Below are 23,026 nucleotides of genomic sequence, written 5' to 3' on the forward strand. Positions count from 1 at the left end.
GCACCCCACAGTTAACCTACCTGCCCCAGCCCTGGGGGAACTGCCGGGCCAGCGTGCCAGGGGAGCAGATCCTGCCAGGCTACGAGGGGTACAGCATCGCCGCATGCCGCCTGCAGTGCGAGAAGGAAGCTGTGGTGAGCAGCTGCCACTGCCGTATGGTGCACATGCCAGGTGAGTCCCACCTGCCCCCGTCCTGTGCCAGGTCAGTCCCACCCGCCCCCGTCCTGTGCCAGGTCAGTCCCACCCGCCTCTGTCCCGTGTGAGGTGAGTCCCACCCACCCCCATCCTGTGCCAGGTCAGTCCCAACTGCCCCTGTCCTGTGTGAGGTGAGTCCCAACTGCCCCTGTCCTGTGTGAGGTGAGTCCCACCCGTCCCCGTCCTGTGCCAGGTGAGTCCCAACTGCCCCTGTCCTGTGTGAGGTGAGTCCCACCCACCCCTGTCCTGTGCCAGGTCAGTCCCAACTGCCCCCGTCCTGTGTGAGGTGAGTCCCACCCGCCCCTGTCCTGTGCCAGGTGAGTCCCAACTGCCCCCTGTCCTGTGTAAGGTGAGTCCCACCTGCCCCCGTCCTGTGTGAGGTGAGTCCCAACTGCCCCTGTCCTGTGCGAGGTGAGTCCCACCCGCCCCTGTCCTGTGCCATGTGAGTCCCAACTGCCCCCTGTCCTGTGTGAGGTGAGTCCCAACTGCCCCTGTCCTGTGCCAGGTGAGTCCCAACTGCCCCCTGTCCTGTGTGAGGTGAGTCCCACCCGCCCCTGTCCTGTGCCATGTGAGTCCCACCTGCCCCCTGTCCTGTGTGAGGTGAGTCCCACCCGCCCCTGTCCTGTGCCATGTGAGTCCCACCTGCCCCCTGTCCTGTGTGAGGTGAGTCCCACCTGCCCCCGTCCTGTGTGAGGTGAGTCCCAACTGCCCCTGTCCTGTGCGAGGTGAGTCCCACCCGCCCCTGTCCTGTGCCATGTGAGTCCCAACTGCCCCCTGTCCTGTGTGAGGTGAGTCCCAACTGCCCCTGTCCTGTGCCAGGTGAGTCCCAACTGCCCCCTGTCCTGTGTGAGGTGAGTCCCACCTGCCCCCGTCCTGTGTGAGGTGAGTCCCAACTGCCCCTGTCCTGTGCGAGGTGAGTCCCACCCGCCCCTGTCCTGTGCCATGTGAGTCCCAACTGCCCCCTGTCCTGTGTGAGGTGAGTCCCAACTGCCCCTGTCCTGTGCCAGGTGAGTCCCAACTGCCCCCTGTCCTGTGTGAGGTGAGTCCCAACTGCCCCCTGTCCTGTGTGAGGTGAGTCCCACCCGCCCCTGTCCTGTGCCATGTGAGTCCCACCTGCCCCCTGTCCTGTGTGAGGTGAGTCCCACCCGCCCCTGTCCTGTGCCATGTGAGTCCCACCTGCCCCCTGTCCTGTGTGAGGTGAGTCCCACCTGCCCCCGTCCTGTGTGAGGTGAGTCCCAACTGCCCCTGTCCTGTGCGAGGTGAGTCCCACCCGCCCCTGTCCTGTGCCATGTGAGTCCCAACTGCCCCCTGTCCTGTGTGAGGTGAGTCCCAACTGCCCCTGTCCTGTGCCAGGTGAGTCCCAACTGCCCCCTGTCCTGTGTGAGGTGAGTCCCACCTGCCCCCGTCCTGTGTGAGGTGAGTCCCAACTGCCCCTGTCCTGTGCGAGGTGAGTCCCACCCGCCCCTGTCCTGTGCCATGTGAGTCCCAACTGCCCCCTGTCCTGTGTGAGGTGAGTCCCAACTGCCCCTGTCCTGTGCCAGGTGAGTCCCAACTGCCCCCTGTCCTGTGTGAGGTGAGTCCCACCCGCCCCTGTCCTGTGCCATGTGAGTCCCACCTGCCCCCTGTCCTGTGTGAGGTGAGTCCCACCCGCCCCTGTCCTGTGCCAGGTGAGTCCCAACTGCCCCCTGTCCTGTGTGAGGTGAGTCCCACCCGCCCCTGTCCTGTGCCATGTGAGTCCCACCTGCCCCCTGTCCTGTGTGAGGTGAGTCCCACCCGCCCCCGTCCTGTGCCAGGTGAGTCCCACCTGCTACCTGTTCTGTGAGTCACACCTGCCTCCTTCTGTGCCAAGTGAATCCCACCCTCTGCTTCCTGCTCTAGGTGGCTACGTCTACATGTGCAGCCAACATCGAAATAGCTTATTTCGATGTTGCGACATCGAAATAGTCTATTTCGATGAATAACATCTACACGTCCTCCAGGGCCGGCAACGTCGATGTTCAACTTCGACGTTGCTCAGCCCAACATCGAAATAGGCGCAGCGAGGGAACGTCTACACGTCAAAGTAGCACACATCGAAATAGGGATGCCAGGCACAGCTGCAGACAGGGTCACAGGGCGGACTCAACAGCAAGCCGCTCCCTTAAAGGGCCCCTCCCAGACACAGTTGCACTAAACAACACAAGATACACAGAGCTGACAACTGGTTGCAGACCCTGTGCCTGCAGCATGGATCCCCAGCTGCCGCAGAAGCAGCCAGAAGCCCTGGGCTAAGGGCTGCTGCCCACGGTGACCATAGAGCCCCGCAGGGGCTGGAGAGAGAGCATCTCTCAACCCCCCAGCTGATGGCCGCCATGGAGGACCCAGCAATTTCGACGTTGCGGGACGCGGATCGTCTACACTGTCCCTACTTCGACGTTGAACATCGAAGTAGGGCACTATTCCCATCTCCTCATGAGGTTAGCGACTTCGACGTCTCGCCGCCTAACGTCGAAGTTAACTTCGAAATAGCGCCCGACGCGTGTAGACGCGACGGGCGCTATTTCGAAGTTGGTGCCGCTACTTCGAAGTAGCGTGCACGTGTAGACGCAGCTGGTGAGTCCCACCCGCCCCCTCTTCTGTGCTGGGGAGACCACCCCGCATTCTCCCTACCCCACCTACTGGTCTGTTACAAGAGACTCTCTGCTCGGCGCCCCCTTTCCTGGCAGTCTGAGTGACCCACAGAATCAGCGCTCTGACCCCATCCGTGGGCAGGCCCCCGAGGGTCTCACTCTTCCTTCCAGAGGAAGCCACATGGCTTCATTGGCTGCTGGGAGAGGTCCCCGAGCCCTACTCCCATGGGGAGCTCTGGGCAGTGAACCCCCCACCCCCCGAGAAAGACAGCTGCCCCCAGCGCCCACCTGCCAGCATCTGCAGGGACACCCCAGCCTCAGCCGGGGCCAGGCTATTGTCACCTCACCCACTTTGTCCCAGGCCAGATCAGTCCTTCCGCCCTGGCCCTCAGCCCTCTGTTCCCCACGGGGGCGGCAAGAGCCCAGAGCTCTCGGGGTGCTGTCTGCTGGGCATCCCTGGGAGGGCAGCGGGATTTGCTATTGTCTTCTCAGAGCTCCACTGATGTGGCGCCTAAGGGTGCACCTGTCTCTTCCTCTGCCCACAGGCCTCTCCCTGTGCCAGACTCAGGACGGGAGGGCAGCCTGCAGGGCAGCTGGTGCTGAGGGCTCAAGCGAAAGGGGCAGCCTCAGAGGCGAGCAGACAGTTCTTGCCGGCTGCGTCTTAACAGGTGGCTCATGCCCCTGCAGGGCTCCCTGTGCCAGGGACCAGCCTTTGCCCCCACACCTCCGAGCCGGGGCTCCGGCACTGCTGGGCCCTGAGCAGCATGTCCCTGCTGGGCACCTGGCACCTGGGCAAGGATCCAGCTCACCACAGAGCCCCCCCCCAGCACACCCCTGATCGGACTGGGGGAGACTCACACCCCACAGGGCCCCACCCCCACAGCGTGCCCACTGGTCAGACTGAGGGAGCCTCACAACCCACAGGGCCCCACCCCCACAGCGCACCCCCTGATCGGACTGGGGGAGCCTCACAACCCACAGGGCCCTGCCCTCCCCCACAGTGCACCCCCTGATCAGACTGGGGGAGTCTCACACCCCACAGAGCCCCACCCTGCAGCGTGCCCCCTGATCGGGTAGGGGGAGCCAGCGTGTGCCACAGAGGGGTGGTTACTGGTCGGGCCCCAGCGTGGGACGGGGCCTGTGAGCACAGGGAGCCGGGGCCTTCAGCAAAGTCCATCAGGGGCGGGGTCCAGAGCTCCGGGATCCCCCACCGGCTCTGAGCCCCAAACCCGGAGAGTCAGCAGTTGTGTGGCTGCCGTTGTGCCCAGCCGCTCCCCACCTTGGCCCTCTGCATTCAGCCCCTGCCTGCTGCTGGCCCTGGCTGCGTGTCGCCCCTGCGCTGGCAGGGGTATGGGCCCGGTCTGCCTTAGAGCCTGTCTCAGGGGCTCACTGCCTGGCACTGCTGGGGTGGCAGGGGCCTGCAGGGCCAGTGAGGCAGGCAACCCCTGCAGGAGCCATGGGACCCCTCAGGGGCCAGGCCCATTGAAAGGGCCTCCCAGAGCCAGGGCCCCCACTCGGGCTGAGGTCCCGATTCTGTGGGTCCCGACAGACGGGGGGCATGTGCCCTGGCAGACGGGGTGCCACAGGGCCGAGCGAGCTGTGCTGGGGAGGGAGCATGACAAGGGTGAGCAGGGCCCCGGGGGGAGCGGGTTCTGGGGGGGCCAAGGAGGGCAGGTGGGCAGTGGTGCTGGGACAGGGCGGGGATGGCTGGGATCCGCGGGAATCTCTCACTGGTTCCTCCCCCCAGGGAACGAGTCCATCTGCTCACCCAACGTCTACATCGAATGTGCCGACAGCACGCTCGGTAGGTGCCCACGGGCCAGCGGGGCCGGAGGGAGGTCTGGCGCTGGGGGGCAGGGAGGGACCCTGACACCGTGGGGACCCGGGGCAGCGGGAGGGGGGACCAGCCCTGCAGGACGCTCACAGTGCGGGTGCTGCTGGCGGCAGGCGGGGCGGCGGGGAACCCAGGTGCCAACGGTGAGGCGGGCGCAGGCGGGTGCCCATCCCTTGCCGTGTGCCCAGCAGACACTGCCATGGAGGACTCCCAGGAGCGCTGCAGCTGCCCCACACCCTGCAACCTGACGCGCTACGCCAAGGAGATTTCCATGGTGCGCATCCCCAACAAGGGCTCAGCCCGCTACCTCGCCCGCAAGTACCAGCGCAACGAGACCTACATCCGGTGAGCGCCCGCTGCCCCAACACCCCTCCCCCGGCGCCCGCTGATCCCGCACCCCTCCCCCGGAGCCCGCTGCCCCCGCACCCCTGCCCCGGCGCCCGCTGATCCCGCACCCCTCCCCCGGCGCCCGCTGATCCCGCACCCCTCCCCCGGCGCCCACTGCCCCTGCACCACTCCCCCGGCGCCCGCTGATCCCGCACCCCTCCCCCGGCGCCTGCTGATCTCGCACCCTCCCCCGGCGCCCGCTGCCCCCCGCACCCCTCCCCTGGCGCCTGCTGCCCCCGCACCCCTCCCCCGGCGCCCGCTGCCCCCGCACCCCTCCCCCGGCGCCCGCTGATCCCGCACCCTCTCCCGGTGCCCGCTGCCCCCTGCACCCCTCCCCCGGCGCCCGCTGCCCCCGCACCCCTCCCCCGGCCCCCGCTGCACCCGCACCCTCCCCCGGCGCCCGCTGCCCCCGCACCCCTCCTCCGGAGCCTGCTGCCCCCGCACCCTTCCCCTGGTGCTCCCTGCCCCCGCACCCCTCCCCCGGCGCCCGCTGCCCCCGCACCCCTCCCCCGGCCCCCGCTGCACCCGCACCCTCCCCCGGCGCCCGCTGCCCCCGCACCCCTCCTCCGGCGCCTCCTGCCCCCGCACCCTTCCCCTGGTGCTCCCTGCCCCCGCACCCCTCCCCCGGCGCCCGCTGCCCCCGCACCCCTCCCCCGGCGCCCGCTGATCCCGCACCCCTCCCCCGGCGCCTCCTGCCCCCGCACCCCTCCCCCGGCGCCCGCTGATCCCGCACCCCTCCCCCAGCGCCCACTGACCCCGCACCCCTCCTCCGGCGCCTCCTGCCCCCGCACCCTTCCCCTGGTGCTCCCTGCCCCCGCACCCCTCCTCCGGAGCCTGCTGCCCCCGCACCCTTCCCCTGGTGCTCCCTGCCCCCGCACCCCTCCCCTGGCTCCCCCTGCCCCCACCGAGCCGCTCCCCCCTGCACTGTGCCTGCACCGAGGCACGGCTCCATATTCTCCCCCCAGGGAGAACTTCCTGGTGCTGGACATTTTCTTCGAGGCGCTGAACTATGAGGCTATCGAGCAGAAGAAGGCCTATGAACTGGCTGGGCTGCTGGGTGAGTCAGAGCCCAGGGCATCTGCCCCCCCACATTCTTGGGTGCCCCCCACTCCTTACTTCAGCCCTCTAACCCATCCCTGCAGCCCTCCATGTCCCCCATCCCCTCCCCCACCGTCCTGTCCTGCCCCGGGGTACAGCTGAGAGCTGTGGGCGCCTCCCTGCCCACAGGCTGGGGTTCCCCTTCCCCCAAACCTGACTCTTGGGGCAGAGCAGCGAGAGGGGACAGAGATCCCTACAGGCGGGAAGGGGCTCTCGACAGCTGGGCCCCATGCCAGGCAGGGGCCTGGGCAGCATTCGAATGGCCGCGAGTCCCTCTCCCAATAACTGCCCCGTGGCTCCCCAAAACCTGCCAATCCCTTCCCTGGGCCCCTCCCCTCCCTGCTCTCCCTTAGTGCCCCCGGCGCCCCCTTCCCCACCACCACTCCCCAAAACCTGCCAATCCCTTCCCCTGGGCCCCTCCCCTCCATTAGTGTCCCCTTCCCCACCACCGCTCCCCAAAACCTGCCAATCCCTTCCCTGGGTCCCTCCCCTCCCTTAGTGTCCCCTTCCCCACCACCGCTCCCCAAAACCTGCCAATCCCTTCCCTGGGTCCCTCCCCTCCCTTAGTGTCCCCTTCCCCACCACCACTCCCCAAAACCTGCCAATCCCTTCCCCTGGGCCCCTCCCCTCCATTAGTGTCCCCTTCCCCACCACCGCTCCCCAAAACCTGCCAATCCCTTCCCCTGGGCCCCTCCCCTCCATTAGTGTCCCCTTCCCCACCACCGCTCCCCAAAACCTGCCAATCTCTTCCCCTGGGCCCCTCCCCTCCATTAGTGTCCCCTTCCCCACCACCGCTCCCCAAAACCTGCCAATCCCTTCCCCTGGGCCCCTCCCCTCCATTAGTGTCCCCTTCCCCACCACCGCTCCCCAAAACCTGCCAATCTCTTCCCCTGGACCCCTCCCCTCCATTAGTGTCCCCTTCCCCACCACCGCTCCCCAAAACCTGCCAATCCCTTCCCCTGGGTCCCTCCCCTCCCTTAGTGTTCCCTTCCCCACCACCGCTCCCCAAAACCTGCCAATCCCTTCCCTGGGCCCCTCCCCTCCATTAGTGTCCCCTTCCCCACCACCGCTCCCCAAAACCTGCCAATCCCTTCCCCTGGGCCCCTCCCCTCCATTAGTGTCCCCTTCCCCACCACCGCTCCCCAAAACCTGCCAATCTCTTCCCCTGGACCCCTCCCCTCCATTAGTGTCCCCTTCCCCACCACCGCTCCCCAAAACCTGCCAATCCCTTCCCCTGGGTCCCTCCCCTCCCTTAGTGTTCCCTTCCCCACCACCGCTCCCCAAAACCTGCCAATCCCTTCCCTGGGCCCCTCCCCTCCCTGCTCTCCCTTAGTGCCCCCGGCGCCCCCTTCCCCACCACCGCTCCCCAAAACCTGCCAATCCCTTCCCCTGGGTCCCTCCCCTCCCTTAGTGTTCCCTTCCCCACCACCGCTCCCCAAAACCTGCCAATCCCTTCCCTGGGCCCCTCCTCTCCCTTAGTGCCCCCGGCGCCCCCTTCCCCACCACCGCTCCCCAAAACCTGCCAATCCCTTCCCTGGGCCCCTCCCCTCCATTAGTGTCCCCTTCCCCACCACCGCTCCCCAAAACCTGCCAATCCCTTCCCCTGGGCCCCTCCCCTCCATTAGTGTCCCCTTCCCCACCACCGCTCCCCAAAACCTGCCAATCTCTTCCCCTGGACCCCTCCCCTCCATTAGTGTCCCCTTCCCCACCACCGCTCCCCAAAACCTGCCAATCCCTTCCCCTGGGTCCCTCCCCTCCCTTAGTGTTCCCTTCCCCACCACCGCTCCCCAAAACCTGCCAATCCCTTCCCTGGGCCCCTCCCCTCCCTGCTCTCCCTTAGTGCCCCCGGCGCCCCCTTCCCCACCACCGCTCCCCAAAACCTGCCAATCCCTTCCCCTGGGTCCCTCCCCTCCCTTAGTGTTCCCTTCCCCACCACCGCTCCCCAAAACCTGCCAATCCCTTCCCTGGGCCCCTCCTCTCCCTTAGTGCCCCCGGCGCCCCCTTCCCCACCACCGCTCCCCAAAACCTGCCAATCCCTTCCCTGGGCCCCTCCCCTCCCTTAGTGTCCCCTTCCCCACCACCGCTCCCCAAAACCTGCCAATCCCTTCCCTGTGCCCCTCCCCTCCCTGTTCTCCCTGAGTGCCCCTGGTGCCCCCTTCCCCACCACTGCTCCCCAAAACCTGCCTATCCCTTCCCCTCAGCCCCCTCCTCCACCTCCCCTCCCTGTTCCCTCTACCTGCTCCATGGTTCCCCCTTTCCCCAATATCCCCTCACCCCTTCTGCCAGACACCCCAGCTCCATCACCCACTGTCACTAATCCTCCATGTGCTACCCCATGTCCCCCCACTCAACACCCCCATTCCCCTCCCCCTGCCCACACGCTCCCCGCTGTCACTCACCCCCCGAATGGCTTCCCCCCTACCCCCCACTGCCCATCCTCCCCCTGCCTCCCACCCCACCTCACAATCCCCCCAACCCCAGCCACAGGCTCACAGCTCCCCTCGCTCTGCCCCCGGCCCCCACGCCCCGAGGGAGCAGCCAGCCCTGTTCTCCAGCCTGGAGCCACTCCCAGCCGGCCTCACGCAGGCGATCGCTGAGCACTGGACCCAGCACACGACCTCCCCGGCCCGTGGGCCTGGCTCCCCAGCACCGCCCGGCTGAGTCTGCCCTGCGCCCGGGGGTGGGGGCCCTGCCTCATCTCTGCCCCTTCCCGTCGTGTCCCGTCCCACAGCCCCCTGCTTCCAGCCCAGCCCAGCCCAGCCCAGCCCCCAGTACCCCAGCTCCTCCCCCGGCCTTTGTCCTCCGCCAGGTAACCAGGGCGCCTGGACCCCTCTCTGCTCTGCCAGGTAACCAGGGCGCCTGGACCCCTCTCTGCTCCGCCAGGTAACCAGGGCGCCTGGACCCCTCTCTGCTCTGCCAGGTAACCAGGGCGCCTGGGCCCCTCTCTGCTCCGCCAGGTAACCAGGGTGCCTGGGCCCCTCTCTGCTCCACTTTGTAATGGAGTGGGAGGTCCCTGGCCCTGCCCCCCGCCCCCCGCAGGTGGATGTGGCTCTCGATCCCCAGGAGAACAGCCGGGGGTCAGGCCACAGGGACCCAGCGTAGAACAGATGGGTCAGCACAGGGACCAGAACCCGTCAGTACCGTCCATCTGGGGAGAGGGGCCCAGAGGGGTCCCTGAGCTGGGCCCTGGTCCCCCTCCTCCCTCTCCAGCCAGACCAGCCAGCCCCACCCCCCAGCCCAGTACAAATCCCAGCTGCCAGGCCCCTTATCATGTGGCTGGATTTTTAAAAGGAATATGGACGCCACTTCTGTCACCACTGTGCCGAGTGGCACCGACTCCTGTGCCCGGTGGCCCAGGGGAGGTGTCCCCGAATCTGTCCACGTGAGGTGTGTCTGCGCCGTGTTGTACGAGAAGTTCTAGCTATTGGCTCGCGCTGCTTTGGGAACGTGTGAGTGACGAGTCTCACCGAGGCAGGCGAGATCCCCGCCCCGGCGCGGGTGATGGACTCAACTGAAGGACCCGACTCCCAGCTGGCCCATACACAGCTCAGGGACGTGGGACTGTCACCTGGGATGCGTCCAGCGGCAGAGGCCACAGCAGCCACCTGGCTCAGGTGCCCCTGACTCTCCAGTGCCTGATGGGAAGGTGAACGGACTTTTCCCTCCCCGGGCAGCGTCCCCCTTTGTTCTGTCAGTCCCACGACCGAAGCCTGCCCGGGCGGAGCCCGTCCCTCGGGAGGACGCTTGCAAAGACCTACACGAATCAGCACAGAACGTGGCTGCTGCGGCCGTAGCTGTAACCGACCTATGTCGTGTATGTAGCACACGAAGACCTTCTCTCACAGCCTGCTCTGTCTGGCTGTCTTTGCGAATGAACCTTCAGGTTTTAGAGCTGAAGGGTTGGCGTCGGCGTGGTGTGTTGGGTAAGAGCCAAGTGTACATCGACCTGGGGCTGTGGCTGGACCCTCTGGGGCCCACAAGAATCTGTGTGGAGTTGGCAAAACAGGTTTTAAGAACCTCTCACCCGAGTAGGGGGCTGTGGGTCTGGGCATTGGGAAGTAGCTCTGAAATCTGTGGGTTTGCTTGTGTGGCTCTGGCTGGCCGGGGGGCTGGCAGAGGTGCTGTGGTGGCTGGATGGATTTGCCTCAGTGAGAAGGAAATCCCAGCCTGGGCTGTGAATGGCCCGGAGTTGAGCTAAGACCTCCTGGGTTGATTTCCTTAGCTGTGCCCAGAAGCCCCGTCCTGTTACACCCCTTGTCCTGTTTCCTGGGAAAGAAAGGTGTCACCTGGTTGTCTAGGTTACAAATGGCATGGAGCCCTATTGTGTATGTGTCTACACTGAAACTCTTCGCACCACTATGCACTGATGCTGTGCCTAGGGAAACTGAGGCACCCATCTTGGGTTGCTACAGGACAGTTGGAAACACACGCAGCCAAACCAGGGACTCACACCCCCATGGCGTCTCACCTCCCTCCCCTCTGGCCAGGGCTAGCGGCAGGTGTGACGAGGTGGGGCATGTGGGGGTTTTATCCCCCAGGGCAAGTTGTGTGTATGTACTACTGCCCTGCAGTTGGTGATGGCTGGTTCTGTGTGATGGCTTGTCACAAATACACAACGGCCCTCCATGCCCTATGTAACCTAGGCAACCAGTTGACACCTTTTTGGGGGATGGGACAAAGGTGGGAGGAGGGTGTGACAGGACGGGGGTTCTGGGCACAGCCAGAGAACTCAACCCAGGGTGTCTTTGCTCAAACCCGGGCCCCTCACAGCCCAGGCTGGGATTTCCTCCTCGCTAAGGCAAATCCAACCGGCCGCCACACACCTCTGCCAGCCCCCCGGCCAGCCAGAGCCACACCAGCAAACCCCCAGAGTGCCCAGCTGCTGCACCAGCCCAGGCCAACAGCCCCAAACAACGGGCGAGAGGCTCTTAAACCTGTTTCACCAACTGCACACAGGTTCTTCCAGCCCCACAGGGTCCAGCCCCAGCCTGCGGTCAATATACACTGGATCTCACCCAAACAACACGACCACCAGTTCTTCAGATCTAAAGATTTATTAATACAAAGGAAAGAGCAGGGTCAGAGGGAGGGATGGTTAGAGCCACACTTCACAAGCGTCAGCCGTACCCAGTGGTGCAGCCAGCGGTGTTATCTGCTGATTCCTGAAATTCTCGAAACGTTAACTCAGGTTACATCAATTCGGTCGCAGGAGTAGTGTAGATCCAGCCCGCTGGGGTGCACATGCTGGGACTTGGACCCTTGGAGACCAAACGACAAAGGACCCAAGGTGGACAGTAAGTCCACGGCCTGGCTCTTTTCTTCCTGGTGTTGTCTCTTGTGTTTAGGGACAAAGCCCCTTCCTCTTCCCACAGTCCCTTGAGGGGTCGCCCCCACCTGACCTACATGGGCTGTGGTGGCAAATGGCCACGGGGTGAATCCCAGAGCCAATCTCAGATTCCTGCATTGGACCTGTTCCTTCGTCTCAGTCCAGGGCCCCTGCCCAGTGGGCTGCACCCACTGACATGGCCCAAGCCTCTGGGAGGTGGATCGGGTGCCTGAGCCTTTGCTCACGGTCCATTCACGCTGGCGGGGGCGGGGGCTGAATTCACACCCCCCAGCGCGACGCCGAGCACTCAGCCGTTTCCAAACACCCTGCAGAGCTGACCCACCTGCGTGCCACGGACGTGAGCGGCACCCTCAGCTTCCGTTAGACCCCTCCCCCGGCCCCCCCGGCACAATACGTGGGGCCAATAACCACCCTGGCATTAAAATGGCCTCCAGACCCAACCTAAAAGTCCAGCCACATGACAAGGGGCCGGGCGGGTTTGAATTGGAACTGGGGGGTGGGGGTGGGGCAGTCTGGGCTGGCTGGAGAGGGAGGAAGGGGACCAGGACCTGGCTCGGGGACGCCTCTGGCCCCTCTCCCCAGATGGATGTTACTGACGGCTTCTGGTCCCTGTGCTGACAAGTCTGTTCTACGCTGGGTCCCTGTGGCCCGACCCCGGGGTGTTCCCCTGGGGAGTGAGAGCCGCATCCACCTGCGGGGGGGGGCAGGGCTGGGGACCCCCACACGCCAGGACAGCAGGGCACCGGGCTCCTCTCTCCGCAGCTCATTGTCCTCCACGGGCCAGGACCAGCTGTGCCACCCGAGCTGGGTCTGCCGGGCACCAGGCACCTGTCGGTGGGGTCTCTGCTCTGTGCTCGTCCTGCACCAACCAGCCCCCTCCCCCTCCCCTCGTTACACCAGGGACCCCAGGGCACGGAGTCCCCACCCCCGCATGCCAACCCCTCAACCCCCCCCACAGCCCCCAACGTGTCTCCTCCTTCCCGCACTACACCCCACGCCCCTCCTCCCTGTGCCCCATGCCCCCCATTCTCACTCACCTCCCATGTGGTTCCCCCTCCCTGCAGATTCCCAGTGCCAATCCCTCCACCTCACTGCTCACGGACACCCCCCGTGGCCCCTGCCCTCCCCCCAGCCCTGGCAGCAGTGACTTGGGGACTCTGGCCAGTGTCTGGCCCCCAGAGCCTGTCCCAGCCAAAGGGCACAGAGGGCTGAGCCAGGCTGGCTCTTGCAGCCCCTTCCGCCCATGACCAGCTCCCTCTCACTGCCAGGGGACATCGGGGGGCAGATGGGCCTGTTCATTGGGGCCAGTATCCTGACCATCCTGGAGATCCTGGACTACATCTATGAGGTGAGTGCCAGCACAGGCAGCTCTGGGGGGCCTGGCATGCGGAGGGGAGGCCATGCTGCGGGGCCTGGCATCTGGGGGTCACTGTGGGGCCTGGTGCATGTGGGGGGGGCATTCTGTGGGCTGAGGTCCAGGCTGAGCTGCTGTCCCTGCCTGTCTCCTCGTGCACCACCACTGACTGCACAGGAGCAGGTGGCTGGGACCCTAGGTGGGCAGGGGAGCATGAGCTCCGAGCTGCGCAGATCGGGGCCGATCTGGGGGTGTGTCTGGGTCTGTGCCTCAGCCTGCGAATGGGTGTGTGTGTCTGGGCACATCTACTTATGTGTTTGGGTGTGCACATGTGTCTGGGGTATGTATGTGTGTGTCTGGGGTGTGCATGCAGGTATCGGGGTGTGTAAGTGTGTGTCAGGGGGTGTGCACGCAGGTATCTGGGGTGTGCACGTGTGTGTCGGGGTGTGCATGCAGGTATCTGGGGCGTGTAAGTGTGTGTCTGGGGTGTGCACACAGGTGTCTGGGTGTGTACGTGTGTGTCTGGGGTGTGCACACAGGTATCTGGTGTATGCACGTGTGTGTCAGGGTGTGCACGCAGGTATCTGGGGTGTGTAAGTGTGTGTCTGGGGTGTGCACGCAGGTATCTGGGGTGTGTAAGTGTGTGTCGGGGTGTGCACGCAGGTATCTTGGGGGTGTAAGTGTGTGTCTGGGGTGTGCACACAGGTGTCTGGGTGTGTACGTGTGTTTCTGGGGGTGTGCACACAGGTATCTGGGGTGTGCACACAGGTGTCTGGGGTGTGTAAGTGTGTGTCTGGGGTGTGCACGCAGGTGTCTGGGGTGTGTAAGTGTGTGTCTGGGGTGTGCACACAGGTGTCTGGGTGTGTACGTGTGTTTCTGGGGGTGTGCACACAGGTATCTGGGGTGTGCACACAGGTGTCTGGGGTGTGTAAGTGTGTGTCTGGGGTGTGCACACAGGTGTCTGGGTGTGCACGTGTGTGTCGGGGTGTGCACACAAGTGACTGGGTGTGAGCATGTGTGTATTGAGGGTGTGCACATGTGTGTCTGGGCGTGAGCGCCTGGGTGTGAGCACACGTGCAGTGAGCAGCCCCCTCCCCTCTGACCGGCCCAGGTGATCCGGGACAAGGCCAGCCGGGCTCTGTGCCGCTCCAAGCCGCCGCTGAAGAAGCCGCCAGGCAGCATTGCCACGCTGGGGCTGGAGGAGTTCAAGGCTCAGGTACGCTGCCCGCCCCCCCAGCAGCCCCCAGGGTGGGCAACGGGCCAGCCGCACACGCAAGGTGAGGCAGGGGCAGGGGCCAGTCCCAGCTGGGGGCTCAGGGGCTGCACTGGGAGTGGCCAGTCCGAGCTTTGGGCAGCATCTCCCACAGGTGCCTGGCACCAGGGCAAGCAGCCTACTCAGCATCAGCATCAGGCAGGTCTGACCTCAGAGGCCCCCACGCCCCCCGTGCACCCCTGGCAGCACGTCCCCTGCTCACACCCCGCAGGGCCCTGTCCCCCCCAAGCACGGGCAGGTCTGACCTCAGAGGCCCCCACGCCCCCCGTGCACCCCTGGCAGCACGTCCCCTGCTCACACCCCGCAGGGCCCTGTCCCCCCCAAGCACGGGCAGGTCTGACCTCAGAGCCCCCCACGCCCCCCGTGCTCCCCCGGCAGCGCGTCCCCTGCTCACACCCCGCAGGGCCCTGTCCCCACCAAGCACGGGCAGGTCTGACCTCAGAGCCCCCCACGCCCCCCGTGCACCCCCGGCAGCGTGTCCTCTGCTCACACCCCGCAGGGCCCTGTCCCCCCCAAGCGCCCCCCTGGTTGGACGGGGGGAGCCTCACACCCCACAGGGCCCTGACCCCACCCCAGCCAGCGTGTGCTGCAGACGGGTGGTTACTGGTCGGGCCCCAGCATGGGACAGGGCCTGTGAGCACAGGGAGCTGCGGCCTTGGCGGGGGGGGTGGAGGAGGGTGTCCAGAGCTCCAGGATCCCCCACTGGCTCTGAGCCCCAAACCCGGAGCCTGCCCCCTTCTGGCAGCCCAGCCTAGTCACCCCAGCTGCGCCTTTCTCCGCCCCCCAGGCTGTCTCTGCTCCCCAGTGCCCTCAACTGACCCCCAAGAGAGTCGGGCGCTGCCGTCGGGTGCCAGGACGCGGTGTGGGTGAGGGGCCCATGGCGGGATTCACACACACTTATCCCAACACCCAGCTCAGCCGTTTCCAGTGCCTGGGAACTTAGGGAAACGCAATCTAAGCAGGCGAATAAAACACTCACGCGCCCGGTGAGCTACAGCCCGGAGACTGGCGCCCAGCTTGACCCCGCTCTCTGGGTGCACTGTGTTAGGGGTGCCCATATGCAGCGTGAGCCCCTGGGAAATTCTGGGGCTTGCTCAGGAGGGACAGGCAGGAGGGAGGGAGGGTCGTTGCCATCTGTGTTAAAAAGGCAGCCACTGGGCCTGGCGCTGAAAGGGACATAGGAGACACACTGGTGGAGAGTCTCTTGGGCAAGGTAAAGGGGTAAAATCCCCGGGTGATGTCGCAGGAGCCGTCTGCTACCGATCTCCTAGCCAGGAAGAGGAGGTGGACGATGAGGCTTGTTTTGAATGACTAACAAAATCACCCAGAGCGGGGGGTTGGTGGTGTCGGGGGACTTCCACTGTCCAGACATCTGCGGGGGAAGTAGCACAGCTGGGCTGCTGGGATTCACTGGAGACCCTTCTGTTTCAGAAGGCGGAGCGAGCTCCTGGGGGAGGATGTTCTGGCCTGAACTTAGACCAGTAGGGAGAACTGGCTGAGAACTTGGAAGTGGCAGGCAGCGTGGGGAAAAGCGATTGTGAAAAGAGAAGTTACTCACCGTAGTAACGATGGTTCTTCGAGATGTGTCCCCGTGGGTGCTCCACGATAGGTGTCGGGCTCGCCCCGGCGCCACAGATCGGATCTTTCGAGCGGTTTCTGCCGGACCGCGCATGCACTGACTCGCGCCGCTCCCCTGTGCACTCCCAGCCACATGCGCGGTCCGGTCCCCACTAGTTCCTTGACCAACCGCCTCGGATGCTCCTGAAAAACACCAAACAGAGATCCGAAGTGGGGAGGATGGGCGGGTGGTGGAGCACCCACGGGGACACATCTCGAAGAACCATCGTTACTACGGTGAGTAACTTCTCTTTCTTTCTCGAGTGTCCCCGTGGGTACTCCACGATAGGTGACTACCCAGCAGTAACCCAAGAAAGGAGGTGGGTAATCGGGTTATGTGCAGCTTGCCCCCGAAAGGACCGCTGTCGAGAGGCGGGTATCCTCTTGGAATACCCAGTGTAGGGCATAATGCTTGGCGAAGGTGTCATGGGATGACCAGGTCGCCGCTCTGCAGATGTCTTTTAGTGAGATGCCCTTGAAAAAGGCTGTTCATGCCGCCACCGCCCAGGTGGAATGAGCCCTAGGCGGGGCCAGTAAAGGAGTCTTTCGAAGTTCGCAGCACATCTTTATGCAGGACGCAATGTGCTTCGAGATTCTCTGTGAAGAGAGACCCTCTCCTTTTGACCTGGGAGCGAGAGAGACTAAGAGTCTGTCCGTTTTCCGGAAGGACTTAGTTCTGCCTATGTAGAAGGCCAACGCCCTCCTCACGTCCAGGAGGTGCAGGCATGCCTCCTTGTTGGAGCTATGAGGCTTCGGGTAAAACGAGGGTAAAACTATAGGTTCGTTAAGATGGAACTCTGAAGAAACTTTCGGAACAAAGTCTGGGTGCAGCCGTAAGGTTACCGCCTCCTTTGAGAATACCGTGCAGGGCGGCGTTGCCATAACTGCTGCGAGCTCACTGACCCTGTGAGCTGACGTGATTGCAAGAAGGAAGGCTGTCTTTATCGTAAGGAGACGGAGGGAAACCGTGGCTAAGGGTTCAAAGGGTGGTCCCGTTAGCGCGCTGAGCACCAGGTCCAAGCTCCACGATGGCGGAAGCGGTTTCCAAGGGGGGTACAGGTTTACCAGCCGCTTCAGGAACCTGGTAACAATAGGATGGGCAAACACCGTGGGCCCTTCATCCTCATGCCGAAAAGCTGATATAGCGGCGAGATGGACCTTCAACGATGAGAGGGAGAGCCCGCCTCTCTTGAGGTCCAGTAAGTATTCTAGTATGACAGGTATAGGCACTTCAAGGGGAGCTAACTGCTTGGTGGAACACCATGCAGTGAATCGAGTCCATTTCTGTTTGTAGGTCTTCCTGGTGGAGATCCTTTGGCTACTTTCCAGGACTTGTTGCACTCCCTCCGTACACGTACTTTCTAGGGAGCTGAGCCATGGATTAACCATGCTTGTAGGCGCGGGCCTCGGGGGTGAGGATGCACTATGGACCCCTGGGCCTGCGTGGGCAGGTCCGGCGCTACCGGAAGGGTGGACGATCCGACATGCGGAGAAGCAAGGGGAACCATTGCTGTCAATCCCATGTGGGGACCACAAGAATCATGCGGGCTCTCTCCCTCCTGGCTTTCTGCAGGACCTTGTGGATGAGCACCGTGGGGGGGAACGCGTAAAGCAGTGGGCCCTTCCACAAAATCGCGAATGCGTCCCCCAGGGACCCCCGCCCCAGTCCTGCCCTTGAGCAGTATTGGGGGCACTTCTTGTTGTGCTGAGTGGCAAACAGGTCTATCTGGGGAAACCTCCATGCCTGAAAAATCGGTCGTAGCAGATCGGAGTGGATCTGCCACTCGTGTGGGAGTGCGAAGCGCCTGCTCAGCTGGTCTGCCTTCACGTTGTGAGCGCCTGGTAAGTACGAGGCTTTCAACGTTATATTGTTGGCGATGCACCAGTTCCACAGCCGGACTGCTTCCGCACATAAGGCACGGGATCGAGCTCCGCCTTGTCGGTTTATATAAAACATGGTGGAGATATTGTCTGTATTGATCCCGACTACCTTGCCTTGTATGTGGTCTTGAAAGTGTTTGCAGGCGTTGAACACCGCTCTGAGCTCCAGAATATTTATATGCAGTGACTGTTCCGTAGGGGACCACAGTCTTTGCGTCACCTTTTCACCAATATGTGCTCCCCACCCTATGTGGGAGGCGTCGGTGGTGAGAAAAATAGAGATTTGTGGTTGGTGAAAGGGTACCCCTGTTAGCATGTTCTTGGGGTTTACTCACCATTGCAGGGATCTGCGCACCTCTGTCATGGGCGACACCACCCTGCGGACGGTATGGGATGCCGGCTTGTAAACGCTCGCCAGCCACTGTTGTAGGTTGTGCATATGCAATCTGGCGTTCTGTACCACGAACGTTGCCTCTGCCATGTGGCCGAGCAGCTGCAAGCACGTTAAAACCGGCACCGTGGGGCTGTATGTAATGACTTGTAACAGGGAACCGATGGCGCGAAAGCAAGCGTCGGGTAGATAAACACTTGCTGTGATAGAATTTATGCGTGTCCCTATGAACTCTATGTCCTGTGTGGGGTCGATCTTTGACTTCGCAAGGTTGATGACCAAGCCCAGCGAAGAAAACGTGTTTGCTGTTACGCGTATCATGCGTAGTACCTCCTCTTTCGAGGCCCCTTTCAGTGGGCAGTCGTCCAGATATGGGAATATAAATACCCCGCCTGTGCAGGTAGGCTGACACCACTGCCAGGGTCTTGGTAAAGACGCTGGGGGCCAAGGAGAGGCCGAACGGAAGAACCTTGTATTGGAAATGCTCTTTGCTGACCATAAACCGGAGAAACCGTCTGTGAGCCGGGTGGATCGTTATATGAAAATACGCATCTTGTAAGTCGAGGGCTGCAAACCAATCTCCATCGTCCAGTGCCGTGAGTATAGAGGCGACTGTGATCATCTGAAAGCGTTGTTTGCGCAAGTACCGGTTGAGGCCTCGAAGATCTAAGATAGGCCTCCAGCCTCCTGTTTTCTTCTCTGTGAGGAAGTATCGGGAATAAAACCCTTTCCCCTGAAGTCGCTCTGGCACTCTTTCGACCACCCCTATAAGCATCAGGTGGTCCACCTCATGCTTGAGTTTCGCCTCGTGGGAGGCATCCCTGAGATGAGGCCTGGGCGGAGGTCTTGGCGGTGGGAGCGACTGAAAGGGGATCACGTAACCCGTGGCTATGATCTCTAGTACCCACTTGTCTGGGGTGATCTTTTGCCATTGTGAGTGGAACGGTCGGAGGCGATGATGGACCATTAATTGTGGATGACATTGCGCGATGGCAGTAATAGTGCAGCCCTCGATCTGTCCGTCAAACTTGTTGCCTTTGGGCCTGCCCCGAGGATGCATGGCCTTGTTGGGAACGTCGCCTGGGAGTTCTATACTGTTGTTGCTGTTGATGCCGCCCTTGGTCGTAGCCCTGTTGGTACTGAGCACGGTGAGGTTGGTACGGGTATCGCCTTTGTTGAGGGTAATACTTTTTCTTTCTGTATGGAGGGGTATAAATACACAGGGTTCTGAGTGTGGCTCTTGAGTCTTTACTGGAATGAAGAACCTAATCAGTTGACTCCGCAAACAACTTCTGCGTGTCGAAAGGGAGATCGACAATTTTTGCCTGCAGATCCCTCGGGATACCCGATGTCTGGAGCCAAGATTCCCTGCGCATGACCCCTGCCATAGCCATTGAGCGTGCCGCCATGTCCTCTACGTCCAGGGCGATCTGGACTCCCGTCCTTGAGGCTGCATAGCCCTCTTGCACGATGGCCTTCAGCACCGGCTTCTTATCTTCTGGAAGGGAATCCATGAGAGAAGTAAGCCTGGAGTAATTGTCGAAATTGTGGTTCACTAGATGTGCTGCATAATTAGCCATTCTCAGCAGCAGGGTGGAGGAGGAGTATACCTTTCTGCCAAATAGCTCTAGCTTCTTGGCATCTCTGTCCATTCCCCCCGCTTTGTACTGGGAAGTCTTCGATCTCTGCTGAGACGATTCTACCACCAGAGAATTTGGTTGTGGGTGACTAAACAGAAACTCCATGCCCTTCGCTGGGACGAAGTATTTCTTATCCGCCCTCTTGTTTATAGGTGGAGCGGAAGCTGGGGTCTGCCATATGGTAGTAGCAGACTCCATGATTGCTTCGTCAAGCGGGATAGCGATTTTGGATGAGGCCGGAGGCCTCAGGTTTTTGAGGAGCTTGTGGTGCTTCTCCTGCACCTCTGCTGTTTGGATGCCTTGCGTGAAAGCCACCCTTTTAAACAGCTCCTGAAACTGTTTGAGGTCGTCCGGGGGGGGCAACATCCCCGGGGGCCGTAGCCTCGTCGGGGGAGGACAAGGAGGAACCACTAGGGTAGGCCTCCCTGGAACTCTCAGGGTCCTGGTGCCGCTGGTACACCCTCTCACTGGAGGCTTGCGAGGGAAAATCTCGGGGTTCCAAAATCAGCTCCCCTTGAGACAGCTGTGTTTCTGTCCCCATCCGTGAGTGCCCGCGGGGGTACTGGGTGGTTGAGGGGGACCTGCCCCTGGGTGTATGCCCGTGGTGTCTATGCCCGGCGTGATAAGGACGACCGTGGCAGCACAGGCTCGGTTCCTGGGATGGAGACCTAGACCACTCTCGAGGTGCATACCCCCGATGTCTGGGGGAGCGAGATCGTCTGGACGATTGAGACAATGGTGAAACTGGTTTGTGGTGGTACTCCAGAGGGTCAAATCCCAGAAAGGGCGAGGGTGGCCCGAGCCATGGTGAGGCTGGTTGGAGGAACGGAGAAGGAGGCTCTGGGTAGGCTGGGGGAGACCCATGTCTCCTGGTTGGTGTACGCAGCATAAGGGGAGGACTTGTTGAGAGCAGCCCTGCAGCCCTGTCCAGAGAAGGGCTGCGGTGCCGGGTTTTCACTGCTGCCTTTCCCCTCCCCTGCGGGGGCTGGATCCGCCCCTCCCCGTGCCGGGGATCTCGGCCCCGCTGTCGGCGTCGCACTCGGCACGCTCATCTGCAGTGCCGCGCAGGTGGTCTCCTCCGGTGCCTGCAGGCTACGTGCCTGTTGGCCCTGCACCATTGGTACCGCGGGGGTCTGTGCCGCTTGCGGCGGTGCCGCCAGTTCCGGCGCTTGCCTGGCCGCCGCTCTGAATGTGCGGTCCGGCTGCTTAGTAATCGGAGGCTCAGCCTCTGCCACGTGCGCTGCTGTGCTGCCGCTTGCTTGTGACTGCGGCTGGGGGCTGTGTGCTATGCCCGTCCCGCTCGCTGTGACTGCCGGCAGGGATCGGGCTGGAGAGAGCTTCCTCCGTTTATGCACCGAGGGGGTGAGGGACACCGCCTTCCTTTTATGGCGCCCTGTGGGTCCCTCTGGTTGAGGCCTCTCCGGCACGTCTGGCTGGAGGGCCTTATCAAACAGCAGCATTTTCAGCCGCATTTCTGTATCCTTTCTGGCTCTGGCCGTGAGCTTTGCACAGAAGGAGCATTTCTGGGTGACGTGTGATTCCCCCAGGCACCTAATACATTGACTGTGCCCATCAGAGGCCGGCATAGCTTCGCGGCAGGACTCACACTTCTTGAATCCTGAAGAGGACGTTGTGGTGAGTCTTTGAGCTGTTAATAGGGTACTTAGCACCTTCTTTGTGCCTGTTCCCCTCTCACGGACTCCAGCCCGCCGCAGCAGGAGGCCTACTGGCCTTCACGTCCCCGGGTTGCCTCCGCTCCTCCTTCTCGTTACTAAGACTTTCTACTTATATATATATATATATATATATATTTTTTTTTTTTTTGCAATAAAGAAACAAACAATTTAACTAAGAACTCTGAAAGAAAACTCTAAAACTCTGAAAAACTCTAAATACGCTGGCTCTAGGCGCAGCCTGAGCAGATTCCGTCTGCAGCCGATGGCGGTTAAGAAGGAACTGGCGGGGACCGGATCGCGCACGTGGCCGGGAGCACGCAGGGGAGCGGTGCGCGCCGGCGCATGCGCGGTCCGGCAGAAACTGCTGGAAAGATCCGATCTGCGGCACTGGGGCGAGCCCGACACCTATCGTGGAGCACCCACGGGGACACACGAGGAAGAACGAGGCAGTTCGTGATTCTAAGGAGTGGTACATGTGAGAACCACAAAACAAGGACAATGGATGTCAAGGCCGACTTAGCAAACTCAGGGAGCTGAGAACCAAGACCAAGAGGAAAGCCAGTCTAAGGCAGTCTGCAGTTTTTCCAAAGAGACATTATTAAGGGCACCAGAGCAAACTATCCCACGGTGCGGGCAAGAGAGAAAGTCTGGCCAGAGACCACCCAGAAGATACTGAATGGTGTAAACATCAAAAAGGGAGTCCTGCAGAAATGGAACCCTGGGCCAGCTGCCATGGCTGAACAAATGACACAAGCGTCAGGGCAAAATTAGAAAGGCCCAGTCACAAAACGAGCACAGCCTAGCTCGCGGCACGACGGGCAGCAAGCGCACACTCTCCACATACCTTACAAGCAGGAGAAAAGCCAAGGGCAGAGTAGGCCCTTTGCTCAGTAAAGAGGGAAAAACAATAATAGAAAATGTGGAAATGACAGAGGTGCTTAATGGCTTCTTTGTCTCGGCTTTCACCAAGAAGGATGGCAGTGACTGGAGGCCAACAACAGTGAGTGCTGGAGAAAAGGAGGCAGGTTCAGAAGTTAAAATAGGAAAAGAACAAGTTAAAAGTTACTGAGATAAGTTGGATGTCTTCAAGTCAGCGGGGCCTGATGAAATGCCTCTTAAAACACTCAAGAAGCTGACTGAGGAGAGATCTGAGCCATTATCTTTGAAAAGTCGTGGAAGACGGGAGAGATTGCAGAAGACTGGGAAAGGGCACATACAGGGCACATCTATAAAAGGGAAATAAGGACACCCAGCAAATTACAGACCAGGCAGCTTAACTTCTGTGCCAGGAAAGATAATGGAGCAAATAATTAAGGAATCCATCTGCAAACATTTGGAAGATAATGTGGCTTAACAGCCAAGTAAAACGAGCAATGAAAAATAAAAAGGCATCCTGTAAAAAGTGGAAGTTAAATCCCAGTGAGAAAAATAGAAAGGACATAAACTCTGTCAAATGAAGTGTAAACAATAGGAAGGCCAAAAAGGAATCTGAAGAACAGCTCGCCAAAACTCAACAATTAATTGTAAAAAATAGTTTATGTCCCTCGGAAACAGGAAGCCTGGTAAACAGCAGTGGGGCCACAGGGCTATCGAGATGCCAGAAGGAGCACTCAGGGACAGCTAGGTCTTTGCGGAGGGAGGAACTCCACAAATGAATTCTTGGCATCTTCATGGCTGAGGATTCCCAGCCCTGAGCACTTCTTTGTACATACCAATCCAAGGAA

The 23,026-nt window shown here is 61.8% G+C and overlaps 1 protein-coding gene across 4 annotated transcripts in view; it reads left to right on the forward strand.

The window, feature by feature from the left end:
• The window catches only part of ASIC4 (acid sensing ion channel subunit family member 4), a 132,321-nt gene that overhangs the window by 93,012 nt on the left and 16,283 nt on the right, over positions 1 to 23,026 (forward strand). For 2 of the 4 annotated variants that reach the window (XM_075001758.1, XM_075001757.1), the window contains exons 4-9: positions 12 to 171; positions 4,552 to 4,608; positions 4,830 to 4,983; positions 5,991 to 6,082; positions 12,739 to 12,818; positions 13,936 to 14,040. In XM_075001758.1, the coding sequence (XP_074857859.1) occupies positions 12 to 171; positions 4,552 to 4,608; positions 4,830 to 4,983; positions 5,991 to 6,082; positions 12,739 to 12,818; positions 13,936 to 14,040 (648 nt within the window). Of the gene's footprint in view, positions 1 to 11; positions 172 to 4,551; positions 4,609 to 4,829; positions 4,984 to 5,990; positions 6,083 to 8,969; positions 9,044 to 9,797; positions 9,938 to 11,332; positions 11,418 to 12,738; positions 12,819 to 13,935; positions 14,041 to 23,026 lie in introns of those variants that run through there. The other 2 variants (XR_012646442.1, XM_075001760.1) reach the window with 2 other exon arrangements.

This window comes from Carettochelys insculpta, chromosome 8 (assembly GCF_033958435.1).
Source record: "Carettochelys insculpta isolate YL-2023 chromosome 8, ASM3395843v1, whole genome shotgun sequence".
Classification (NCBI taxonomy): domain Eukaryota; kingdom Metazoa; phylum Chordata; order Testudines; family Carettochelyidae; genus Carettochelys; species Carettochelys insculpta.